Source organism: Arvicola amphibius, chromosome 9 (genome assembly GCF_903992535.2).
Source record: "Arvicola amphibius chromosome 9, mArvAmp1.2, whole genome shotgun sequence".
In the NCBI taxonomy this organism is placed as follows: Eukaryota; Metazoa; Chordata; class Mammalia; order Rodentia; family Cricetidae; genus Arvicola; species Arvicola amphibius.
The window spans coordinates 17,213,301-17,239,475 of record NC_052055.2 but is presented as its reverse complement, the minus strand read 5'-3'; the positions used below and the strand labels follow the sequence as shown (position 1 = coordinate 17,239,475).

The window sequence follows — 26,175 nt, the reverse complement described above, 5'->3', positions numbered from 1 at the left end:
GGCTACTGGAGGTCCGGGACCGGAGCGTTGCGGAGAAGCAGATGAGTACTCGCCGGCGTTAGGAACCATTGTGTTCAGTATTGTATGTTTCCGGCCGGACTGTTGGTTCTGTGGTCCCTTTTGGGGGAGTGGAAACTAAAAGACGCCGGAAGTCGCGAAGCATGTCCAGCTTCTCTAGGGCGCCTCAGGTGAGTTCGTGCGCTTCTGGCGTGATAGTGGGGTCGTCACGCTGGCGAAAATGAAGGGCGGTGGTTCGCGGGGATTTAGTGCAGAAGCTGAGCCGTCAGGGAAGCTGACACGCGTGGTCAAGAAATGCCTTAGGGAGTCACGTTCCAGGGGTTGTGACTCAGGCCGCGCTTTGGTATCTTTGGGCACTTCTTTCTTCAGCCTGCGCGTTTCGTGTCTTCTGTTCTCCGCCGAGAATCCTCGGAGAGAATTTCAGTGAGATAATGAGTTGAATGACATGGAGCAGTGAAAACCCTTTAAAGATGTTTATTTTGTTTAGTGCAGTGGAGTCTGGCGGGGAAGGGGAAAGGATGGAGCTGTAGCCGATTTAGTACAGTGCGTATTTAGCATGCAGGAAGCCCTGGGTTCCATCCCCAGCACCGCGTAAACCTGGCGTTATGGTGCACGCGTGTTATTCCAGCACTTGGGAAGTGGAGGCAGAAAGATCGGAAGTTAAAGGCCAACCTTCTCCGGTTCACAGCGATCTTGAAGTCAGCCTACTCTTCTTGAAACTGTTTCAAAAGAAGAAAAGAATGAGGACTTCTTGGAGGGCTTTGACCAGAAGTCTTAGGTATTAAAAGGACCAAGCGCCCAGGCTGCCAGGGGGAAGATAAAATGTGCACAAACGGGGCTCTGTGAAGGACAAAAGGGGAAAATTCATTCGGATTGCTGTTATTCTAGTATACCGCGCAAGATACTCATGCACAAGTCAGGCTAAAACACAGGAATGCTGAGAAGCCCACAGTATGCATTAAAGGATTGAATGCGGGTGAAAGAAGAAACGATTACGTTGGAAAATTCTGGTTCGGGCAACTGGAAGGCTGTGGTATAGGGAATACTGAAACTGAAGCAGGTTTTAGGTAGAAGAGAGTTAGTGTTCGGTGTGTTAAACCAAAATGATGCCTCGCCTAATGCCACTTAAAGTATAACAGCTGTAAGTGTAGCTGTTACCTGTCTGTAATGAGGTAAACCTGGGATGTGAGGGTAAACATTTTAAAGCTTTGACAGAAGTTGGCATTGCCCCAGCATTTGTGTTGCGTATCAAGCTTTTACGCGTTAGTCTGCTTGGAATGGGGGAAACTTGTCTTCGCATATGCATGGGCTAGTTTCAAGTGTAGGATAACTCGTATGAAACTCCAAGCTGAATTGTATTTTTTCTAGCATACAACCTCTTCGTCTATGCATAATCAGACTACCTAGTCAAAATCTTTCTGGAATAGAGATAATTTTCTTAGCTTGGAAATTTTGAAGAGCGTGATTTTTCTCGCATGATATAAAGATGTCTGTTGAAGACAAGCCTGTAATACCAGATACTTCGGAGGATGGAGTGGGAGGTTTATAAGTTCAAGCCTTTGCAGGCTACAGAGTGAGTTCAAGGTCAAACTGGGTAACTAGTGAAACTCTGACTCAAAGGCATCAAAAGGGGGGCTAGGGATGTGTCACGGTGGTGGAGTGCTTGCCTAGTAGCTCCAGTGTCACACACACAAAGGAATGTTACATTTCAGCTATGCTTTTCTGATTGCGCAGTTGTATTTGATTGCACAATTGTATTTATCTGTTCTAGAACTGAGGTCTTTAGTTATCTTCAGTTGCCAATTAGCCACCCAGCTTTCTGTATAATATACTTACTATCTCAGTACAATAGTGAGAAAAGACTTTAGTGCTGATAGTGAAAACAAATGCACACACATACAAATTTTAGTCATGGTCTGTTTTTCAAAGTAATTGTTGCTATTAATTATAGAATACATATGATGGCATTTGAAAATGCATTTAATTATTTCCATTCTAAATAGACTTTTCTTCACCTTTTTTGTTATTTTCAAGCAATGGGCCACGTTTGCTCGAATGTGGTATCTCTTAGATGGCAAAATGCAGCCCCCTGGCAAACTTGCGGCTATAGCGTCACAAAGGCTCCAAGGATTACATAAACCAGTGTACCATCAACTGAGTGAGTATTGTCTAGATGCATCATTAGTAACCATAGTTTTGATTCCAGAAGGGGAACCTTGTGAAGTGTGGCTGGACTGTGTTTAAGAGCTCCTTTCTGGGCGTATATGAGGATTCTGTATTCTAGTCCTGACAGTGCTTGTCTGGTGCTAAATTGAATATAACTTGTTATAGAAAAAACATAAGGGCAGTTCTATTTTGCACTATTACCAAACAGAAAATCACCAGTAGCCCTTATTTCCACTCTCACAGTGTCCTGATTTGTACTGTAAATTGGGTTTTCCCTTCTTACACATATCTTCTCAGGTGACTTCTTTGAGTAGAGAGTTTTTAACATGAGTCCAGCCACTTTTATAAAAATCCTTCCCTAGAAACATAGAGCTAGCTAAATGTGATAGGTTGCCTTTCACTCTTGAATGAAAGATTTGCTTTCTGTATGCTATTTCTAAAACAATAAGACTGTTTTCATTTTACAAGAGTTAGACTTGTAAGCATTTTGGGCTAACTTTGTTTACAACGGCCTTTTCCTGTCACATCCCATTTTCCTCTACCTAAAAAAGTGCGTGTATCCTGTAGCCCAGCCCAGGACTGCTTCTCATTCATTGACTGATTTCTGTCTCAGAGCTCTAAAAACTATGTATGTGAATCCTTCCAAATGCCCGTCTCTAGTTAAGGCCTGTATGCTACACTCACGTGTCCAGTTTCTGCTCAGCATGTCCTCTTGGGTACCCTGTAGTCATCTTCAGTAAATTGCCCAACTAGGGACGTCTTTCTTACTCCTGGATTTTCCCTACCCAAACCAGCCTGTCCTCTTTGGTTTCCCCATCTTAATTGATAGTATCTGTGTACTCTTGGATGTTCTGGTTTGAAGCCTTCTCTACTTCTGAGTTCTGTGACTGTTCTGAGTCCCCACACTCTGCATAAGTATACCTAGTTTAAAACTTAGGAAGCAGTAGTCCTGCAGTCTGGCAGTCTCTCTCTTGTTGGGAGCAGTGAGACCCCAGATCCTGAATTTCTTGTAATCCCCTGATCTGAGTGCCTACAGCTGCTCTGAGCACGAGACCTTCAGGAGTTCCTGATGGCAGGAGAGTGGTTTCTGGTGGGTTTGGCTGGGGCGTGCCTATCTCTATATAATTAGCCCCTGAACACAATAAAGGGGGCATTCTTGGGGAATTCAAGGATGACCCGTGTCGCTGTCTCTCTGTCTGTGTGTGTTTGTGTATTTTAACCTCCTGTCCCTTGCCCAAAGCTCACGAACTGGGTAAAAGCGCATCGAACGCAGCCACGGGGGCACGGTGCACTGCTCTCTCTCTCTCTCTCTCTCTCTCTCTCTCTCTCTCTCTCTCTCTCTCTCTCTGTTCTTCTTTTAACTGTTGTTCTCTCCACTGTCTTGCTGATATATAGTTGCTGCACAGACTAGGCTCAGTTATCTTCCAGAACTTCAGAATAAAAAGCAAAACTTTCCCATGAATGTGGCTTCTGAACCTCTAACATCATTTCCATCTGTCCTCTGAACAATCCTCTGAGGCCTGCTGCTGTCTCCTCTCTTGGACTAGCAAGCATAGTTTTGCTTGGGTCCCTTCTATACTCTTTTCTCTGTCTGCATGTTCTTTCCCAGTTCTGCAGGGTTCATGCCTTCATATCTTGTTGTGTTCATATCTATTTGTATTCAGGCCAGTGATTCCTGTCCTGAACAAGGCCTTCCTTAAGCCCTCTGCCCATTTACCCTTTGAACCCTACTTTGCTGTTTTTTAAAAAATAATATTTATGTATTACTTGACATGAACATATTTGCTGTCCACCTTTCTTCGCTAAACTTGAATTTAAAAAACTAGCAAGAATTCTAAGTACCCATAATAGTGGAGTGTAAGAAATGCTTGTTGCATGAATATTTGCATTTATAAATACTAGTTTAAAAAAATTTAAAAAAAAAAACTTTCATCTAGGGCCTTGGCATTTGAGCAACTAGATTTTGAGATCCATGGAGCTGGAGCAAGAAAGAAGTATTTTAAATGATTGGATTTAGCTAAGAGCAAGCCTTTACAATTTTCTAATTTGTTAAACCTCTTGATCTTCCTTCTGTTATAAACTTTCAGTAGAGTATTGGAATACCCTATATTCTGAATTCTGTGTGTAGAATATGAATCTAAGGATTTGGCCATGTTCAAGCACCTCGTGCAGTATGTGGCCTCTACCAAATACTCATCAGAAGTAGCTTGTACATCACACTTTCAGTCAGATTCTTTATAAGTAAGTCACCTCTTTTCTTCGTGGGAGTTTGGTTCTGTAGTCACCATAACAACTGGATTGCTGAATATTGCACAGCATTTCAAGGGGAGTTTCTGTTGTCCACTCAAAATCTAACCTTGTTTGTGTGGATTTCTGTAAAGCCTTTTATACATATTTTTTAACACTGGAACACTGGATTTTTAACCCACAGCATTATAACTTATAACTCAGCTGTGAACTAAGTTCATCTAATACACCTTATCTCTCAGAGCATATAGCACAGTCCTCCTGTGTGCAGGAATATTACACAGTATTCCAGTACCAGAGTCGAGGGGCACTTTAAATAGTGAAGGCACTTAACAGAAAATGCAAACACAGAAACTAGAACACTCAGTAGACCTCCAAAAAAACAGCACTGTTTGCATTTGAGAGAAGAAATAGAGCATTGCTGTCCATAGCCACAGTTGTCGAGGTGTGTGTCAGGCAACTCACGTTCTAGCAACTAAGGGAATTTATAAATATGAAGTCATAAATAATGAGAGCAACTGAATTTTGAAAGAAATAACAAGCAGCATTTGTGCTTTTGTTAAAAGTAAATGGCTATTTTTTTTTAAAGTATTTGGCAAACAAGAATATTTATGCATATTTATAGAATTACAAATGTGTACAATTTCTTATGACGTCAGATGTTTTACCTCCCGAGAGGTAGTTGAAAAACGGAAGGAAAAGCAAGGTGACATCCTCATTGACCTTCAGCTTCGTCATAGTATAGTTGAGACAGAAACTTGGGCTCCTGCTTCCTCACATAGGAGATTCCCAGTTGTCTTCTGTGTGGTTGTTAGTTAGCACTTACACTATTTGCTGTTCATATATTTGTAATCAGTAATAGTAAACAGCTTCACTGAGACTGTCATTGTAGAAACCACAGTGATAAGAAAGATAATTGAAAGTAAACTCAAACAAGTCATAGCCACTTCATTTCTGTCCCCAAAGACAACAGACACCATCCTCCTCAGTCAGTTCTTCCTTAAAAGGGAGTCATCATTCCTTAGGTATTCTTTAAATGCTGCAAGTACACATTCTGCTGAGATACCAGAAGAGCTGCCATGACTACCTGTAGGTCATCCTTCCTTAAGAATAGAGTGTAGCTTTTTTATGAAGTTGGAAACTTGACTTTTTAAAGATTATACTTCTATTTGCCTCACTGTGTTGAACATGGTTACTACATCAGCAAAGCTTCTCATGACCACAAGATGTCACTAGAGTCAAGTTCCTAAATCAGTGGTTGAGAAATGCATTGTCTTTTAACAGTTCATCTCCAACATTTAGCAGTGAAACCATCAGTTAGCTAAGTGTTGGGTATTCATAATCACTGTACACATTTTTGGGGGGGAAATGAGTAACAAATGGTCAAACATCTAGGAATGGCTATAAAGTTGACACTTGTGGGAGTATAATGTAAATATTTGAACTGCTTGGTTTGTCGAGTGGACCTTGGAAGGTGTTATGAGAAACAGACAAACAGACTTGCCATTTAGAAATTATTTTGTTTTATTCTGCCCCCACCCCATGTGTGTCTTTCGTGGGGGAGGGGGTGTATTGTACCTGAGTCTGAAATATGCTAGGTTAGTACTCTGAGATTTGATTTTTATAGATGTAGGTCAGGGAGCAGATGACAGGGACTCATCAGCATGTTTTTACAGTCTTCACAGTCAGCCACTGTTTATGGCCACACAATGACCTGTGCCTACACACAGGCTCTGATGCCACAAATAATGTTCACCGGAGTTTTTCCATATTTGACCATAGAACATTGGAAGTAAGCATAATGGCCAGTACCAGGTTTTATTGTTTATTATTTACTTTGAATAGCAATTTTTAAATATTTTTTTATCCCAAGTCTTACCATATATAAAAACAATGCTGTACTGGTTGAAGGAAAGAGTCAGGCCTTAGCCTCTTCACCCTGTGTCACCATCTAAGGACTCTTAGGTTCAGCTTAAAACACAGTGTGTTCAAGTAGGGCTTGTGAGGGGGTAAAACAAGTCACAGTTAACAAAGGACTTGTACTAGACTACATAAAGAACTGAAACAGCACTAAAGATACATGACCTAATTAGAAAATGTGCAGGGTCCATGACCAGAGGCAGCTCCATGAAAGTTCAGTACCAGCCAGTAGGGGGCGTGCAGATTAAAACCACGGTGAGCCTTAAAAAAAAGTGACAATGAGTGAGAAAATGGAGAAATCGTATTACTCATGTCTTATTGGTGAAAAGAAATAACACAGTCTTAAAAAATGATGCAGGAATTCTGAGTTATTTACATTTGATACATGGTAAGAAACTAGGTTTTTTAATCTAAAAGTTTAAGATTGTGCCAGTGAGTGGCACGGTGACTGAAAGTGCTTGCTGCACACTCCTGGCAACCTCCCTTCAGTCCCTGGGACCCACAGAAAGGTGGAAGGAGAGAACCACCTCCAGAGCGTTGCCCTCTGACCTCTGTGTGAACTTCGTGGCACACATGTACCTGCTTTCACACACGCAAAGTAACAACTTCTTAAAATTTTAAATGACAATGATACATGTATTTCATTAACAGAAGCTTAGACACAGGCAGCGATACTATCATCAAGGCTGTAGTCTTCTCCACCGGTGGGTTTGTTGTATTAATCTGTAGTTCACTAAAACACAGGTACTTAGTTGTGGATCAGTTTTAATTTCAAGTTGTAGAAAGGTTTTAAAGAGAAAGAGGTTTGACATAACTTACTATGTTTTCATCCTATTTATGGTGCTTTAATTAATGCCCAGCCTTTTTGATTTTTGTAAATATTTTAAGTGACTGGATGTTTTGTACATATTTGAAGCTTTTTAAAAAGGTTATCACAGTATCCCAGCTGAGCCTGACTCGGCAACTTCGTGAGAGCATCAGCAAACCCCTAACCGTGAACGACCTGAGCTGCTGTTCCATCTGCTGAGGACATTTTCTCATCCTCCTTAGCTGAACTCCGGGCTCCCGGTCCATCTGCTTTAGTGGCTGTCACTCGTCACTCTTAGGAGCTTTTGATACAGTCAGACTTCCCTTCAAGCCTGTCAGTCGAGGGCTTTCCAGTTCCCTCTTTAGCCTCTTACCCTGTAGATGGAACAGCGGGGCTGCATCCCGCCACCTTGCTAGCTTTACCTGAAATAATTACACGGAAACTGTATTCTTTTAAACACTGCCTGGCCCATTAGTTTTAGCCTCTTATTAGTTAATTCTCATATCTTGCTTTAACCCATATTTAGTAATGTGTATAGCACCACTAGGTGATCGCTTACCAGGAGAGATCTTAACCTGCATCTGTCTTGGAGAGGAGAAGCATGGTGACTGCTTATGGCGACTGCCTGAAGCGTCTGCCTCACTTCCCTCTTCCCAGCATTCTGTTCTGTCTACTCCACCCACCTATGTTCTAACCCATCGGGCCAACCAGTTTCTTTATTAATTAACCAATGAAATCATCAGATAGATAGAAGACACACCTACATCATTTCCCCTTTTTCTGTTTAAACAAAAAGGAAGGCTTCAACTTTAACATAGCAAAATTACATATAACAAAACAGTTATCAAGCAAGAATTACAGTTACAATATTTAGATCTATTTTATCTCTTATCATAACTAAGGAAAGCTATAACTCTATTTATTCTTCACCTCCATCAAAGACTCCAGAAGGATTTAATACTACCTAAGTAAACAAGAAATATGCAACTTTCAAACTCTAGAAATGACAGAGACAACTCATTGCCTGGACAGTCACCCAAAGTTCCTCTGTACCGTTGGGGCATCCATCTTCGGCCTTCAGGCCCATAGTGTCCAGCAGACCTTTCCATGAAGCGGGAAATTCCAAAGACAATTCAGTCACTTTGTGCTGTGTCCTGCAGAACGTCTCGCAGACTCTTTCACGAATCAGGAACACCGAAAGACCATCTCACCTTTAGGCAAGTTCAGCAGTCCTCTCTCTGCGGGTTCTTTGTGTCCAGTTTATGCAACAGTCCAGGCAAGAGCAGTTTCTTGCCCAAATGGCTATCAAACTCCATAAGGAGCCTCTTCGATGCCCATCTTCCTCTTGAAGTAGATTGGTGCTGCCAGGAGCAGACATGTCTCGTTGTCATGAAAAGCCCTAAGTTATTAAAACATTAAATGCCATATTCTACAGTCTTTGAAAGATATGAAGAATGTCTATCTAACTGAAATATATCTCTATATATCTAGAAAATCTAACTAACATGACTACAAGCTTGACTATTATTGATGATTATCCATTAACCTATATTTCCTAATTATACATTACATTTGTAAAATGAACTACACAATCACAATAGCTTAATCAAGATCAGAAATACATATACATATAACAAAATTGACCTTAAAATCCATACCAATGCAAATTATTCATCTCTATATCATATCCCCCTTTATATGTAACAGAACATTTATAAACAATATTTGGGAATATGGGCGCAGTTATTTCTCTCCAGACTGCTTCCTGCTGAATGGGGGCACTGTTAATCAGATCTTTCATGGTATAACCTGTGTGCCAGGTTCATCTCAGTCGGCAGTTGAGTGAAGTAATATTTTGAGGGTGTTCACAGCAACCTTTCAGGAGGGCGTGGTCTATCATACCATATTGGGATAGGAGCAATCCACAGAGTCTCATCCTCTGTGAAAACAAAAGAAGACCCTCTTTTCCAAAGCATCATGTTCTTAGATCCAAATTCTGAAGTCATACCGTTAAGATGTCCATTCTGGTCTAGCCTGGCAGCCCATATAATGAAATGTCTCTCTCTATTTAGCTCCTTTACAGTCAAAAATTTCAAAGAAAACACAATAAAATACATAATCCAGACTCTCTGTGAATTTTCCATTTTTACGTGGCTTATTTTTACTCTACCACTTTACTTTATTCTGTCTCTTTAAAGACTTTACCCTTTTTTTTTTCCTCATGGTTTATTTTTTTTATATTTAAAAATTTCCATCTCCTTCCCTCCTCCTCCCCCTCCCTCCGCTCCTCCTTCCCCTTCCCGCCCCTCCTTCTCCCCCTTCCCTCCCCCTTTTTTAAGGCATTAACTTTATTCTCTATATCCTTTTTCTTCTCTCTCCCAAGCCTAAGTACACTCATCCAACATTGTGACCCATTTAAAAGTCTTTTATGTCTGAATCTGTCCTATTGTGAATCTGTAATTTTTTTACTATCCAGGAGCATTTCTTAAAATGCTAAGCACTTCTTAAAAACTTAAGTCGCACCATGTAGGGGTAATACGGTACCGCCTGTGTCATGCCCAGTCTAAACCTTAACTGTGCTGTTATTATGGTAATTACAATAGATCCTGTCTGAGATCAGCACTGTTCAGCATGGCGGAGCAGAGCCAGAGCCGCTCCTTTCGGAGCTGCTCCTTTCTGTCATTTGGTGCCCCTGAGCTGCACACAGTTCCAGGCACACAGCAGTCCACATTGGAGCCACACTCAGCAGTTTAATTCTGAAACTGAGCGTGCAGCACAGAAACTCTTTTCATCCAAGTTACAGCCAAATCTGAAGCACAGAGCACCTGGAAATATCTCTCTGTATGGCGGCAGAAATCCGCCATGCTCTTCCGCCTGACCAAGTCTAATTCCGCCGACTGCCCAGGCAGGAAGAGCTGAGCCAAGGGCATGGTCTCAGCTGCTTTCCTCCCGATCCCGAGCAGGAACACAAACATCCAGTCCTATAAAAACTATTGAAATGCTTTAAAGCCAGAGTTTACATTGGCGGCACAGCACCAGGAAGCCGCGTTTTAAAATGACTCAGCTTTTTCTCTGCCACTATTGCCAAAACAGGAAATCTCTCTACGGCACATCCGAGCAAACAACAAAAAGCTGTGTTAAACTCTCTCTCTCCTTTTTTTTTAAGCTTTTTCAGGGTTTTAAGTGGATTTAGTCTATCACGTTGGAAGAAACTGCCTCGGCCCTTTAATAGGACAGAAAATTAGGTAGGCGGAGTAAACAGAACAGAATGCTGGGAAGAGGGAAGTGAGGCAGACGCTTCAGGCAGTCGCCATCGTGAGTCGCCATGCCTCTCCTCTCCGAGATGGACGCAGGTTAAGATCTCTCCTGGTAAGCGACCACCTCGTGGTGCTACACAGATTACTAAATATGGGTTAAAGCAAGATGTGAGAATTAAATACGAGGCTGAAACTAATGGGCCAAGCAGTGTTTAAAAGAATATAGTTTCCATGTAATTATTTAGGGTGTAAGGCTAGCCAGGTGGCGGGACGCAGCCCCTGGCGCTCCTCTACATTACCCCTTTTGCTCTGGCAGTGCAAACCATGGCTTTATCGCCTTTCCTTCACCCTCAGTCCTAAAACACAAACCTGTGGTCAAATTTGTTCTTTGGTTAGAATCTTTTCATGTGATTTGTGGAGTTTATAGTAGTACACTAATTTATGCTTATTATTTTTAGTGGCATTTTAAAATATGGTTCTCGAATCTTTTGAAGTGTGTTGTTTCTTCTAAGTAATAGAATGGTGATTTAACGTTCCAGATTAGAGTGGTTCACGTGGAAACGTGCATATTGACGTTTCTGTTTTCAGAACAAAAACTTGAAGGTCTTTTTCATGAGGAAATTCACACAGTACATGTATTTAGGTTTTCGAATCATCTGTTCTGTCCATATGTTTGCAGTCATTGCTGACAGTGCCATTTTAGGTTTAACTAAATGTGGTTGGAAAACACCTCTAGGGTAGTTAAAGCATAAAGCCACAGTGTTCTATTGTTCTCTAAAATTGAAAAGAATAACAATCAGTTGTAATGTCTCACATTTGTTTCTAATTTGCCTATTGGTTAAGTACACTTTGTATTTTTATGTACATATTGTTTTCATTTTCTTTGCTATTTTTAAGGAAAAAATTCTATCATCTGCTTAAAGGTAACATAATAGAAATGTTTAAACTAAAGCATTTTATCCGGAGAGTTATCAGTGGGAGGAGCAAGAAGAGTTTCCGCTAAAGAATGTGTTGTCGTTATTGTCATCTTTTAAAGTTTTTCTTTTACTTTTCTACCAGTGTTGAGATTTTCCAAATGGCCTGCCAGCTCTTTCTCTGCTTTCATGGTCTATCAGATGAAACAAATGTGTTAACGGATTGTGATGCTGCACTGTGATTTTTACTTTTGAATGTGGTGTTTGTACTGTGGTAACTAAATAATCAAGCAGTTTTTTAAGGCTTTGATGTTTTCACTCAGAGTCTTTCTGCCTTGTTTCTTTTGAAATCCAGGTGACTGTGGCGATCATGTTGTCATAATAAACACAAGACACATTGCGTTTTCTGGAAACAAATGGGAGCAGAAAGTGTACTCCTCACACACTGGGTAAGAAAAGACCATTGTAAGGGATATGGTGCAGACGTGTGGCTTTAATGGCGCTATCGCCCTCTCTCCTGTAATTCCTCTCTCTGTCTGCAGCGCTGTCTGCACAGGAAACTCTGACACGAAGGGTGAAGGATGAGCTCTCCTAGCTCCCATCCTCCCTGTCACCAGCTCTTCGGGAAATGGACTTACTGGGTGTGCAGAGGCTTCCCAAGGAGGACAGTTTCCTCCCATCTTTCCAGCAAGGCCATCTTTTTCTGTAAACTAAATTTTCTTCAAGGCCGTATCAGTATTATGGTTCATAACATTACTGTCATCCAAAACTCCTGTTTCTTCCCATGCCCTTGTTAAATTCTTCTTTTTGTATGTTTTATTTGTGTTAATCCAGTGCTAAGAGATTAGCTTTGTTCCATTTTAGATTTTATCTCCACCATTTTATTTTGAGATCCTGATTTTGCTGTCTGTATTGAGTTAATCCATAGTTTCTGGTGAAGGGGAAATTTACTTAAACTAACCTGTACTCTCATCCAAGTTATGGTTATAAATGTTGATCTTTTATGTGTGTGAATGTTTTACCTGCATGTGTGTACATGGAGCACTTGGGTACAGTGCACAAAGAGGCCAGAAGGGGGCATCTGAACCTCTGGACCTGCACTTCCCCAGAGCTGTCAGCTGCCATGTGGGTGAAGGACCCAGACTGCGCTTGACCACTCAGCCCCATCTCCAGCCCTGATCGTCCACTCTCCATCATAATTCGTCTTCCGTTTCTGACTGCACCTTCACCTTTGACGTCATAGTCTGTTCTTTTCCTTTCTTGCCCAAGCTCATCTTAAATGCATAATTTATTTGTTTGGGGTTCTCTGAGACAGACGTTGATGAAGCCCAGGCCTGTCTTGTGCTTCTGTGACTGAATCTGGCCTTAAACTCCTGATCCTCCTGTCTCTGCTGCAAGTGCTGGGTGTATAGGAGTGTGCTGCGCGCCCAGCTTCCTTATCACTGCTTATGTGCTTTTAATCTGTTAGGAATATTAGTCTATTTTTAAATTTTTGTTTCTTACAAACTTAATGGTGCTCTTTACTGCTACTTAATTTTTATGACTTAATCTGGCTTTTCTTTTGAAATTCTTCTGACTTGTCTCAGAAAGTTCTTCCTCAACAAATAATTTATGAACATTGACTTCTCATTTTTTTCTAGTGTTGATACTTTGTCTAAATTCATTGAAATGTTTTAACAAGACTGACCAAGTCACCACTCTCTTCAGAACAGGGTCCTGTCTTATGTGCTGTGCACCCCTCATGCACAGAAAAGGAAACACGTGGAAAGTGTGTGTTGCGTTAATTTATGTGGGAAACTCATGGCTGTCATATCGATCAATTTTCTCTGACTCCCTCCGGGGCATTTCAGTAAAGGAAGAAACGTGGATGTTTTTCACCTGTGAGAAGCAGTTGCATATCACATTACTCAGGCCGTCCCCTGCGTGTCGGAATCCACATTAGCTCTCCAGGTCCTTCAGGAGAAAGTCCAAGTCTTGAAATATAGCATAAGTGGTATTATGGTTTAGAATTTGCCAGCCCAGTGGTAAAAATAGAAAGAAAATCTTTAGCATAGACATTACAAAGTAGTTTTCCATAGGAATAGACGTCTAGACGGGTGTTTCTTCTTCTAAAACTGAAATTCCATGAAACAGATAGGTCGTAGCAGTTTGGAAATGGCCCATCTTTCTCAGCAGACATTTAATATGTTTGTTTTAGGTTGCAGTCCTAATGTATGGCTTACTCAGTCATCTTAAAATGCTTTCGGAAATTCTTGAAAGTAATTTAAATTTGGGTAATCCTAAATTTTTCTCTTAGAATCCACTGGCTGTCTTCTTTTCCTCTTTTTGTGTCTTCTTTTTGTAAAAACTTTTAATTTTTTTTTTCATTTATTTAGGGTGATAAGCCCTCATAGCTATAAATGGTCAGTTTCTTACACTTTCGAAAATACAATTTTCTCTGTTGACTCAGAATTTTGTAAAATTAAGTGGGGCAATTAACAGTTTTTATTAGCTCCCATACAAATATAAAACTAGTGTCTCAGCATTGTACTGGGAGCCACTGGCAGAATCTGGTTTCTAGGTCCGGATCTAATGCTGCGCTGATTCCAGATTGTCCATTTAAGTCTGTTATTTGGTCTGAGCACTATGGAATAGGTAATTCATTACCTGGAGCCGACACATAATTCTTAATGAATTTACTGCCTATTAGAACAGGGTCGTTGCCTGTGAACTTCCAGATTGTTGATACCCACCTGTAGTCTCAGTATTTGGAAAACAGGATAGATGAGGAGTTGAGCCTCCTCAGCTGTGTGAAGAGGTAGAGGCCAGCCTGAGCCGTGAGGCCATGTCTCAGTGTCAGAAGAGGGAGAGTGAACTTTACTGCAAGACCAAGTGTTCTGCCAGCACGTGCCCAGGTTCTCATAACTGGATTATGCAGTTAGTCTAACTGGGCAGGGGCCATAAATTATCCTGGCTCATTGCTGTTTCTTTTTTTAAATAGTGGTGATCTAGATAGAATGAATAGGTAAGAAAATGAATAAATGACTAACAAAATTCATATGAAAATAATTATACTAAGAAAATTTTCTGAGATAACTACCTGTGAAATAGTGATAGTCACTTAAGAGAATATTTCAAACAGCATAGCTTACTTATTTAATTTATTTTTAACGTGTGTGTGTGTGTGTGTGTACATGCATGCTTACAAGTATGTGTGTGCATACACGTTTGTGTGGAGGCCAGAGCACAACTTATATATGTGTGTATGTGTATACATATATATACACACATGCATATTAATTTTAACAGTTTCAAGAAGCAAAGTATAATTTGTTAGAATCATTTTGCCGTTATAAAAGGATGATCACCTTAAGAACATGTTTCTTCCTTTAACAGCTACCCAGGTGGGTTTAGACAAGTAACAGCTGCACAGCTGCACCTGAAGGACCCAGTGGCGGTAAGCTTATTGCTTGTTTGGTCACCTGGGCAAGACTGGTTCCGACTGTTTTTACCATGTCCCTTCTAATATAGGCACCATTCAGGGCAATACCTGCTTCATCGTATTACACAAAGTTTTATTAATGCCATGTTCACTATCATTCAGTTCTGTTTCCTAATTGCTATCATAGTTACAGCAGCTCAAAGAATTTAGATACTTTGGTGTGGGAGGTCCTTCTGTATATGTGTTGCTTTTATTGGTTAATGAATAAAAAAGCTGCTTTTGGCCACTGGATAGTACTTTATTTTTTGGCCCATCTGTCATTGTCTAGAATATGGTAAGTTGCTGCAGATACTTTGGGAGAAAGTCAAAAGAATATTATGTTTGCTTAGTATATTTTAATCTTACCAACTTAGTTTGCATATTATCTGATTGAAGGGTTTGTTAATTACTAAAATCTAAGGTATAGGTTTATTTATTTCTATATAGATCTGTCAGTTGGGAGTTGTATATTTTGAAGATTTAGTGTTAGATGAATATATGGGATTATAATCTTAAAGAATAAATAGATTAATATCAGTGTGTTTGGGCTTTTTCTCCAGTAATGCTTCTTACCTTGAGCTCTGTTTTTTTTCCTACTTTGAATATAACTGAATCAGTCTCCTTTTGATTTGCATTTACCTGGGTTATAATTTTCTATAGTTTAAACTTTCTAACCCCTTCTAACATACACTATCTCTCCCAGTACTTCACAGAGGAGGAAAGATCCTAGAAGAAAAGCAGGGAACACCGATTATAAACAAATCAGAAAAAAGGAAAACACATACCCCAACAAAAAAACAAAGCAACACAACAGAAGTCAAATGATATCAGGATAAATAACAAGAATATTGAATTGGAAGGGCTAAGAAAATATAGAAAAGTTGTGTTTATTAGAAATTAAACCCAGAGTTTAGCTTGTGCTAGGCAACCACCCTATACCACTAAATTGCATCTGTAACCCAAAATTAATATATATCACTGTTAGAATAATGAATGTTTATTAATAATCAGTGTTAATGTTTAGTAATAAACTATTATTTGAATGATATATTCAACAGAATTCTAAGCCAAATGTTTGTCCAACTACTGCTAAAACATTAGGTCTCCTTTTGCTGTTTTACAACTTATTTTTCCTGTCTTTGAGCTCTACTCACAGAAAAAACAGCCCTTTCCCCTTTGGTGACAACTAGCTTTTTTCTTAAGTGCATTTGTAAGTGAACAAGATATTACTCCGAAAATACTCCTTATTTTCAAAAAAAAAAAAAAAAAAAAGGTTGAGGGGTGGATAAGTTGTCATGCTGCGACCACTGGTTTACAGCACCTAAGGTTTTCCTGATGAAAGGTAGGGGAGGAGTGTTCTGTAGTACTAAGACCTGGCAGCCATTGCGTCTGAATCACGCGTGCTCAGACATCTCTTCTTAGGAAGTAGTTCTGTTCTGTTTGATAGCTGGTGAGTTTTACAGTGTCACAGCTCACCGTATTGTGTTCCATGTATTTGTTATGGCCTATACAGAGAAGTATTAAGGCTGGCTGGGTGATGCTCCCAAACATAGCTATTACAACAAATTGTAGTTTTAATGATAAGTATTTTAAAAGTTACAAAAGTTTGTTTCATTTGGGTATATTAACTGTACACTAGGAGGCAATATAATTCAACTTTTTAATATTGGCACTTGTAAAAAATGTTTTTTAACATTTTTTACTTTTTAAGTTACCATGCAACAAATGGGTTTAATTATGGCAGTTTTATACACATCTTTCTACTGTGTTCTAATTATAGTTTTGATGAACCAAAATTGAAACATAAAATGTTTGATGAAGGCTTAAGAAATATTTAAATGTATTTGCATTATTATCTCACTAGATCTTAATTTGTTAACATTTTATTTATTAACTGTTTTTCTGTGTATGAGTGTTTTACTTGCATGTTTGTGTGTGCAGTGTCCCCAGAGGCCTGTGTCATCCTACTAGGTTATGGAGAGAAGTGTATTTTGGGTGTGATTCCATATACTGTCTTAATGTTCCTGGGAGTAAAACCATTTAATTTGAAAGCCAGTACAGCAATTTGGTAGGTAGATGAAATTATCCACAGTCAGTTGTCCCTGCTGCTAGGTAAGGCTGATTATAACCCTTACTCCACGGCATCATAAATATGTTGTTAAAATGTGACACACTGATGACTATATAACCAGGAAAATGTTGGTGAACATTGGCTGTAGGAGTTGCTGCCAACTTGTGTCTTAAACACTGTAACCATACTCAGATTGGTTTATGAATTCAGTCTCACTGGTCTCCCTCCTGGAGGAAATGGGATTCAGGTCCCACCTGTTCATATGTAAACTTGGAAATGACCTGTGTTAAAAATTAGCACATGCAAGGATTATGTCTAGTCCTTTTCATTTGCTCTGTTTCTCCATAAACAATAATCAGGTAACACCTCTAGAAAACAGTAATGTAGAAAGTAATGAAAGTTCCTCTCTGGTGTTCCCGTGTAATTTACTTCGGTCTATTTATTTACTGTGTTCGTGTGGAACCCTAACCGTTCTTTTCACTACCATCTCTAAAGGTATTTGTTTTCAGTCCATCCTGAGTCTCATTTCTATTAAGTCCTCGGTGTCTCTGTTTTTCAGATTGTGAAATTAGCTACCTATGGCATGCTACCTAAAAACCTGCACAGAAGAACAATGATGCAGAGGTTGCATCTCTTTCCAGATGAGGTCAGCGCGCAGCACCGCGGACAGTGCTTTTCCTTAGTGCTCAAGGAAGCCTCATTTCCTGCTTCCCAACAATCGCCATAGGTTTATTGTCAGTGATTGCATCTCAACGTCCAGCATATTTACTGGGTTTTGAAGTGAACACAAGGCATACACGTATGAACACATGCACACATACTCAGTGGAAACTATTCCTGCATTAAACCATTACATGACATGAAAATAAAAATCAGAAGATTTAGAAGTTCTGTTTGCATGTCAGTCACTTCTTTCTTACTAATGGGAACTGTTATGAGTGCCCAGTGAAATGGGGGTCCTCAATAATAGTTTCAGCAACTGTGAAAAATAATTGATTCATTTTATGTGATAAATTGTAAGCTTTCTGTGAATCACAGATTAATATCTCTGGTTGCTCATTGTTGCCCATGACTTAACAAGGATGCTTTAAATTACGATTTGTACAGGCTAGGTCACTATCTGCATAACCAAACTAAATTCCAAGAAAGAAAAGTGAAGTTTACAAAGTAGTAGCACTGGACACAGCAACCTGATACTTCCCTCAATCAGGTACAGTGTGAGCCTGAGCTGAGACAAGCAGACAAGAAGGGATAAGTTAATTACGACTTTCAAAATCAAATTGCCAGGGTAGCTCACATCTGTATTCAGCACTTGGGAGGCCGAGGTAGGATGATCACAAGTTCAAAGCCAGCCTGGGCTATTAGAGCATTTTATGGCCAACCTGGGTAAAATCTTGTCCCAAGGAGAAAGGAAGGGAAGGACCAATTACAAAATGCATCACTGGTGTGTTGTACTTTTCAGGGTTTTATACAAACTATTAAAAATACGGTGTTTTTCTCATTCCTTTTGCTAGTTTTTAATACTGTTGTTTATTAATAGGAAATACATTTTAAGAATTCTAACTGCCAAATATGTTTAATGTAGGATATTCCAGAAGATATTCTTAAGAATTTAGTGGAAGAGCTTCCTCGGCCACGGAAAGTGCCTAAACGGCTGGATGAGTACAGCCAAGAAGAGAGAGAGGCTTTCCCAAGAGTGTGGGCTCCGTAAGTGTGCCTTCCCTTCTGCCTTCCCGCTCTTCTGTTTCTCAAGCTGAACTTGGAAAAATAGTACAATCCTTACATGTGGTCATTATCCCCTTTGAAACTCGGCAGCTATTAACTACAAATAATTCACCGGAGAGGTTGGGCCCAAAGGTCGTTAAAGCCCTGTGACCACACTAAGTAAGCGCAGGATGTTGTTGAATACTTCACTTGAGGTGACCTTATTAGAGTGAATATCTCTGTAAATGGTAAATCCACTGTCATTAACCTAAAGCAGTGAGTCTGGATTTTCTGATTGTTTCATAAGACAAGAATGTCACCTAATGAAAAGTCCATTGGCTCTGGAATTTGAGTTTTGATCCTAGAAGAAGAAAAATAAAAGGTTTTCCTCTCTTCCATACACATTTCCTGTATCTATGACCGTAATGACAAGCTATCTTCTAACTATCTCTAGGCTTCTTTGACTTGGAGTTGCAATGCAGCGTGTACCTGCACTTTCTCAGGCAGTGCACCTCCTGCAGTCCTCAGCTGGCTTGGGCTTCTATGTAGGCTGTCATCCTGTTCTTTCCTTTTCACTCCTAGTGCAGTTGAGCTATGTGTATTGTTTGTCTGTTTAGTGTCTTGTTTGCTCACTATTTTCACAAGAAGACTTCATCCTTGTCTTGCTTAGTACTAAGGCATAGTACTCAGAGTCCTGCTAAGTGAGGTAATTAAGACACTTGATCTTCTTCATTGGCATTTATAAGTGAGGTTCTAAAAAATGTTTAGGGAAAAGTGAAACAAAAATCTTTTATTTTTAGATTTTACAAACATTTATTACAACCAATAATAATTTAATTTATAACTTTTATTATTCATCTTATATTAATAACAGTAAAAATAGGAAGAAAGGAAGTATTTGCAGTACTTTACATGTAGTTATAGCTACTTACCCTCTGAGCAAACTAGTAAGTTATTATAGCTGATAGCACTTTTTTATAAATTGGAAAATATAGACAGAGAAAGGTGTGGAATGATCACTAAAATCACATGATTATAAGTGGTGGACTAGCAACTGAGCAGATGACCAGCTCGTAGGTCATCCTCCCAACTGCAGCACTGGTGTGTGTGCCCCATTGCCTTGTGCATCTGTGCTGTGCCAAACTGTAAACGTGCCAGCTACTACTGACTGCCTGTGGGTATACCCCAACTCATGGAGCTGGTACTTGGCACATGTTCTCCAGGGCTCAGTGAGTGTTTCTGAAAATGAAAAAATGAATCATTTCCTCAAAATTAATCTGGACAACTCCCATACTTAGGTTTGGATTTTGTTTCTGTATAACCTAATGTCTTTACCCCTAAGAAAGTGTTTCCTCATCTAAACTTACATAGTACTGGCATGCTTGCTAACATAGCATTGTTATATAAAAGTATATTGTAGAAAGAATCCCAGATACTCACTTTTGACAAAATTGCATTCTAAAAAAATAGTCTGTTCTATAAAGACTATCAAATTGCCTCCTGTAACAACCACCCATAAATGTAGATATTCCATGTCAGATAGTCTCATAGAATCAGAAGTTTATTGTCCTGACCAGGAGAATCATAGTAGCATTTTTTAAACAGATCTACCATGGGTGTAATTTAACCAAATGTCACAAAAATCATTTTATGAACTTGAAGTTACTATATATTCTAACGACCAAAAAAGTGTGGTAATATACTAACATTCAAAACTAAATCTATTTAATATTGTTACATCAAACAATACTGGCCACACTGCTTATTATAACTTGAGTGTCTCCACTAAGTAAGTAGACTTAGAAAGGGCTTTCTGTGGTTATTTTTAAGGAGATTCTCAGTGGAACTTGGAGCCACTTGGTTTAGTTTTGAGTTACTACTGTGGGGATGGATGCTCCTGCCCTTTCATTCCATAGTCCCCTGTAGCAGGGATATGCATTAGACACCAGGCTTTTCTTTATGGGTCATTAAAGCTGTGGTCTTTTCTCCTAAGTTATACAACACATGGTAGTTTCTATTGCCAAAATAATGATATACATTTACTGAAATTTTATCATGTGTAGGTAAATTAATCATTTAGCATAAACCGTTCAAAATTAGTTTTCTCTGTATATTAGAGCTGCCGCCAGATTCAGGTAGTTTTTAGTGCATGAAATGCATATGGCCAGGAACAGCTTCATAAGACAGCTGGCTCTGCCCAGCTGCAGGACTAACCCCTGCACTGTCGTTACTGCGACAAGGAATAGACTTGAGTTAGATGTAATCTTAATAAGCTTAAGTTTCAGTAATCACAAGTAACTGCCCTTGCTGGCCTATACCATTGATCTTTTAGCCCTTTGTAAATTCTGTATAGTTTGAGGCAAATTGAAGTATCACAAATACCATTCAGGTGAGTGCACTGAAAGTAGAATTTCTTATTTTTGAATGTTCACCTTTATGAGATGAACATTTCTCATCTTTTGGAAGAACTTACTTCAAATAAACTTTTATTCCACTAAAAATAGCTAAACCAAGAATATAGTCTTACTTTGGAATGTAATCATTAGAAATGATTCAGGATCCATCTGACGGTGCATCTGCAGAGACATGACTGAAGCAGTTGTCACTGAATAATAGCATCCTTTGGGTTTCTTTTTTAATTCCTGGTAATGAAACTTATATGGGGACTTTTTGTTGGCTTTTGATAATAGAGAAACTTATAAAAAAATTTTTTTCAAAGCTATAGCTTTTAAACAACAGTAGTGATTGTCAACCTGAACACTAAACCAGCAGGTAATAAGTTTGATTTCATCTTTATTAAAAACTATCAATTGGGATTTTATTTAAATCAGTGATTCTCAGTCTGTGGGTCACAACCCCTTTGGGAGTCAAATGACCCTTTCACAAAGGTCATCTAAGATCATTGGAATACACCGATATTTACATTACTGTTATTAACAGTAGCAAAATTACAGTCATGAAGTAGCAACAAAAATAATTTTATCTTTGGGGGGTCACCACAACATGGTGTTCTGTATTTAAAGGGTCATAGCATTAGGAAAGTTGAGAACCACTAATATAAATTGTTGTAGTGCTCACAAAGGTTGTGTTCTTTCCACCCTGCTCTCAACACACGCTAATGCACTTTTCCTAGTTATTCGTTAGTCATTTTTAAATAGTGGTAGGAGATAAGAGATAAAAGCTATTGATAATAAAAACCATAGCTTTTTACTTAGAATTTCTCCTTATTTATGAGAAGAAATTAACTATTAGCAGGACTATTCTTTACACTTTAGTTGCCTGGGATTTTAGCTGTCAAGTGGACAATTATTTTAATACTTTCAGTAATTATTTCCATAATTGTTGCAGTTTTGCCAGCATATTACACAACTCCAATAATTATATACTCTGCGGTACTCTTGTTAAAATGGAAATTTTTTATTGTGTAGGCTAAAAATAAAACTTGGATCATTGTAGACTTTAGTTTTGAGTTTTACATAGTTCTGTAGGAGCTTTTATTTGGAAAGACTGCTTTGCCTTTTAATCCCTCACTTGTTAGTGGTGCTTTATATTAAAATTCACCTTTATAGAGAAACTGAGTGGAAAGTTTGAGCATCTTTTGTAACAAGTCTTTGTCTGGCCAGCCACCTCCCGAATAATGACATGCAGACTTATTAATTATGGAAGCTAGGACCATAGCTTAGCTTGTCCCCTTTGCTTTTATGACTTAAAGTAACCCAGTTATATTAATGTACTTTTTACATCATGGCTTTATACCTTTCTTTCATCTTGCACCTCCTGATTCTTCTCCCTCGCTGGGTGGTGACTCTGCTCCTTCTCAGAGTTCTCTCTCTCTGCTTGGAAGTCCTACCTGTACCTCCTCCTTCCTAGCTATTGACCATTTAACTCTCTATTAAACACTTATAGTGACACATCTTTACAGTGTACAAAATATCCCACAATATTTCCCCGTTTGTCTGAATAAAAAGGAAAGGTTTTGACTCAAATTCAATAAAATTATATACAATAAGAAAAATTATATAAGAGTTACATTCACGTCAAGGAGTGGTTTCACACACCTTTAATCCCAGCTCTTGAGAGGCAGAGGCCAGCCTGGGCTATAAAGTGAGTTCTAGAACAGGCTCCAAAAAGCTACAGAGAAACCGTGCATTGAAAAACAAAAAAGTTACATTCACAATGTCCAGTTGGTTTGCATTTGGCAAATTCAGAGAAAATACTCCATTATCTAGCCTATCTTGGTAAGTCCAAAGTTTTATTCCTAATTTACTTTCTATCCTAACTTGTATTACCAACCCAAAACTATCTTTTTAGACCTCAAAACATTTTCTTAGATAAACACTGTAAGCTTTTATGTTTCTAAACCTTATGTACTTTGTAAAGATATGTAATTTTCTTTTGTGAATTTGGTAAGAAGGAAAACTGTAAAACTATAACGATTTATTCTTTAACTTCATCAGAGACCCGAGAAGAAAATATTACTTGAGTAAACAGGAAGTACATAGCAGGCAACTTCCAAAACTATAGAAATGAAAGAAACATCTGGTTGCATGGGCAGTCAGCCATGGTTTCTCTCCAACGTTGAGACATCCATCTTTAGCATACAGGCTAAAGAATATCACTTTGGGGCTGGAGAGATGGCTCAGAGGTTAAGAGCACTGCCTACTCTTCCAAAGGTCCTGAGTTCAATTCCCAGCAAACACATGGTGGCTGACAACCATCTATAATGGGGTATGGTGCCCTCTTCTGGCCTGCAGGCATACACACAGAATATTATATACATAATAAATAAATAAATATTTTTTAAAAAAAGATTATCACTTTGAAGGACTGTCCAACCTTGTCTTGCAAAGTTTGGTAGTCTCTTTTGTGTCTTGCTTGTCCAATTTGGATAGCATAATGTCTCCAGTTGAGGGAAGGGTACTTTTTTATCTGGTAGCTAATTTTGCCACAATGAACACAAACTCCATATGAAGGTTCTTTATCATCCTTTTTTTGAAGTAAATTGGTGATGCCAGGAACAGACAGGTCTCACTGTCATGAAAAGCTATTAAAAAACCTTAAATGCCATGTTCTGTAGGTCTCTGAAGTGTTTAAAGACTACCTCTCTATCTAAAATATATCTCTGTTTAACCTGGAAAACATCTAGCATTACTACGTTTGATTATTATAGATGAATAACTACTAACCTGTATTTCTTAATTATACATTTTTAAATGAACTACATAGGTATACCATAAACAAGAGTAGAAACACATACAGTATATTAAAAGCAAAAATAACCTTAAATTTGTTTCAGTATACAAAAATCCATACTAATGTAAAATATTTGAGATTAGTAAGTTTTTTTTAGTTTGAAAGTAGATTCAATAATCTACCCTTTTATCCTATCATTTCTATATCCTCCTTTTTTATCTTTTTGGAAAAAGATCCCTAAATTTAATCTTCTTTGCTTAATTTTTTTATCTGACCATGACAAGTAACAACTAACCCCCCTAAACAATGACAAAAATCCATAACCCACTGAATGACATTAAAACAATCCATTCCACCTCTTGGGAATGAGGTTTTCTATGTCTGGACCTGGGTTTACTAAGCACCTGCAGCATTCTCTGAGTGTGTGAGACAAATCTTAAACTCTGTCAGCTACCACGCAGCTCAGCTTAACACATGGCACTGGCTGCTGGCTCCCACCCACAGACAGCAATCAGGAGCTGCATCTGTGTACACTACAGCCTGCCTAAGTGACCACATGACTAAGAAGCTATGTCTGGCTCTGTGTTGTGTGTTTGGAACTTTTCTTTTTAAACTTTCTCAGGTCCTATGTGGAAATATGTGCCCCCATGTTGGACACCATATTTAACGAGTCTTTCTCTGTCCTACAGCCAGCTCCCAAATGACACAGAGACTTTTTAATTGTGAAAGCTAGGGCCTTAGCATGGGCGTGTCCCATTAGCTCTTATAACTTAACCCATTTACATTAATCTATGCTTTGCCTTGTGGCCTTTTACCTTCCTTTTATCATGCACCTCCTGTTTCCTCTTCCTCTCTGGCTGGCAACTCCATCCCTTCTTACCATAGTCTCTGTCTCTGTCTCTCTCTCTCTCTCTCTCTCTCTCTCTCTCTCTCTCTCTCTCTCTCTCTCTCTCTCTCTCTCTCTCTCTCTCTCTCTCTCTCTCTCTCTCTCTCTCTCTCTCTCTCTCCCTCCCTCCCTCTCCAGAAATCATGTCTATGCCTCCTCCTGCTTAGCTATTGGGAATTCAGCTCTTTATTAAACCAACCACAGTGACACATCTTCAAACAGGGTACAAATATCCTACAGCAGTCAGTGGTACTTGAAAAATTATAGAAACTTCATATTCCCCATGTAACACAGCTACCAAGTGTGATATTAGAAACACGCCTGATGAGAGGGGCGGAGACAACCAGGAGTGTTGAAGGAGGCTGCTTGTTGGTTCCCAGCTGCTCAGCCCTGAAATAACCACACAGAAACTATATTAATTAAATCACTGCTTAGACTATTAGCTCTAACTTCTTAGCTAACTCTTATATCTTAATTTAACCCATTTCTAGTAATCTGTGTATGGCCATGTGGCTGTGGCTTACCTGGTAAAGTTTCCAGCGTCTATCTTGGTGTGGCTACATGGCTTCTTTCCGACTTCACCTTCTTCCCAGTATTCAGTTTAGTTTTCCCCGCCTAGCTCTATTCTACCCTATCAGGCCAAGCCAGTTTTCTTTATTCATTAATGGTAATCACAGCATACAGAGGGGAATCCCACATCACAGGAGTGGCCTTGGAATTATCTTTCCACAGAGTGGGGTCAAGTTTAGTGGTTGAGTAATCCACATGATGCTAGAAAAGCAAAGCGGGGCTTCAGGTGCTGAGAGCAGTGCACCAGGAAACACCCAAAGGAGCAGCCTGTTTAGGCTGCAGCTCCTGAGGGGAGAAAGCTTTAAGTGTGTGACCTCTGACATGAAAGCCATTCCTCCTAATAATGATTGTCAGTTTATTTTAAGTAATATTAAGACAAGAGTTTTACCCATGGCCTTATAAAATGTACATTAGCTCTTAAACTTGAAGATATTGAAGAAAGGTTTTACCTTTGTTGATGGGGTTTCTGTCCTGCCCTGTTCCTGTAATCGTTAAGTCCCAAAGACGTCACACAGAGGTCTAAATTGATTGGCCCATTAACTCTTATAACTTATATTAGCCTATTATTCTTGTCTATGTTAGCCACATGTCTTGGTACCTTTTTTCAGTGAGTCAGTCACATCTTGCTTCTTCTGTGGTGGCTCACAACTGCAGAGGAATGGGCAGCCAGGAGAAAAATAATGATTCATGAAGAAATACACACTGTTTTTGTCTTTCAGACCTGAAGATTATCGACTGTAGGAAAATGGAAATGGTCAAAAACAACAGCAAGTAACTGAATAGTTCATGAGGAATTTCCATGACCGAGGACAAAGAAAACAGCGCTTGATCTTGCTGTGCAGACACTCGAAGACAGGCCTCAGCAGGAGATTGCAGTAGAACATATTACATTACAGAAGTGTCTCATAGAACCTGGTTTAAATGGTGTAAATGTTAATAAAACTGCTTACTTAGTTATCTA

General features: G+C 39.2%; 1 protein-coding gene across 1 annotated transcript; it reads left to right on the top strand.

Annotated features, from left to right (window-relative positions):
• Nucleotides 1-83: 83 nt before the first annotated feature.
• Mrpl13 (mitochondrial ribosomal protein L13) lies at nucleotides 84-26,175 on the top strand. Its single transcript, XM_038343393.2, has 7 exons — nucleotides 84-188; nucleotides 2,053-2,176; nucleotides 11,686-11,779; nucleotides 14,706-14,766; nucleotides 17,421-17,507; nucleotides 18,447-18,568; nucleotides 25,934-26,175. The coding sequence occupies exons 1-7, from the start codon at nucleotides 162-164 to the stop codon at nucleotides 25,953-25,955; spliced, it is 537 nt and encodes a 178-aa protein (XP_038199321.1). The 5' UTR covers nucleotides 84-161; the 3' UTR covers nucleotides 25,956-26,175.

What these genes read in the sequence shown, in the direction of transcription:
- Mrpl13 (XM_038343393.2), top strand. Translation starts at nt 162, where the DNA reads ATGTCCAGCTTCTCTAGGGCGCCTCAG. An exon ending in ACCTGAAGGACCCAGTGGCG is followed by an intron (nt 14,767 to 17,420) that starts GTAAGCTTATTG and finishes TCTGTTTTTCAG; the next exon opens with ATTGTGAAATTAGCTACCTA. An exon ending in TGCATCTCTTTCCAGATGAG is followed by an intron (nt 17,508 to 18,446) that starts GTCAGCGCGCAG and finishes TGTTTAATGTAG; the next exon opens with GATATTCCAGAAGATATTCT.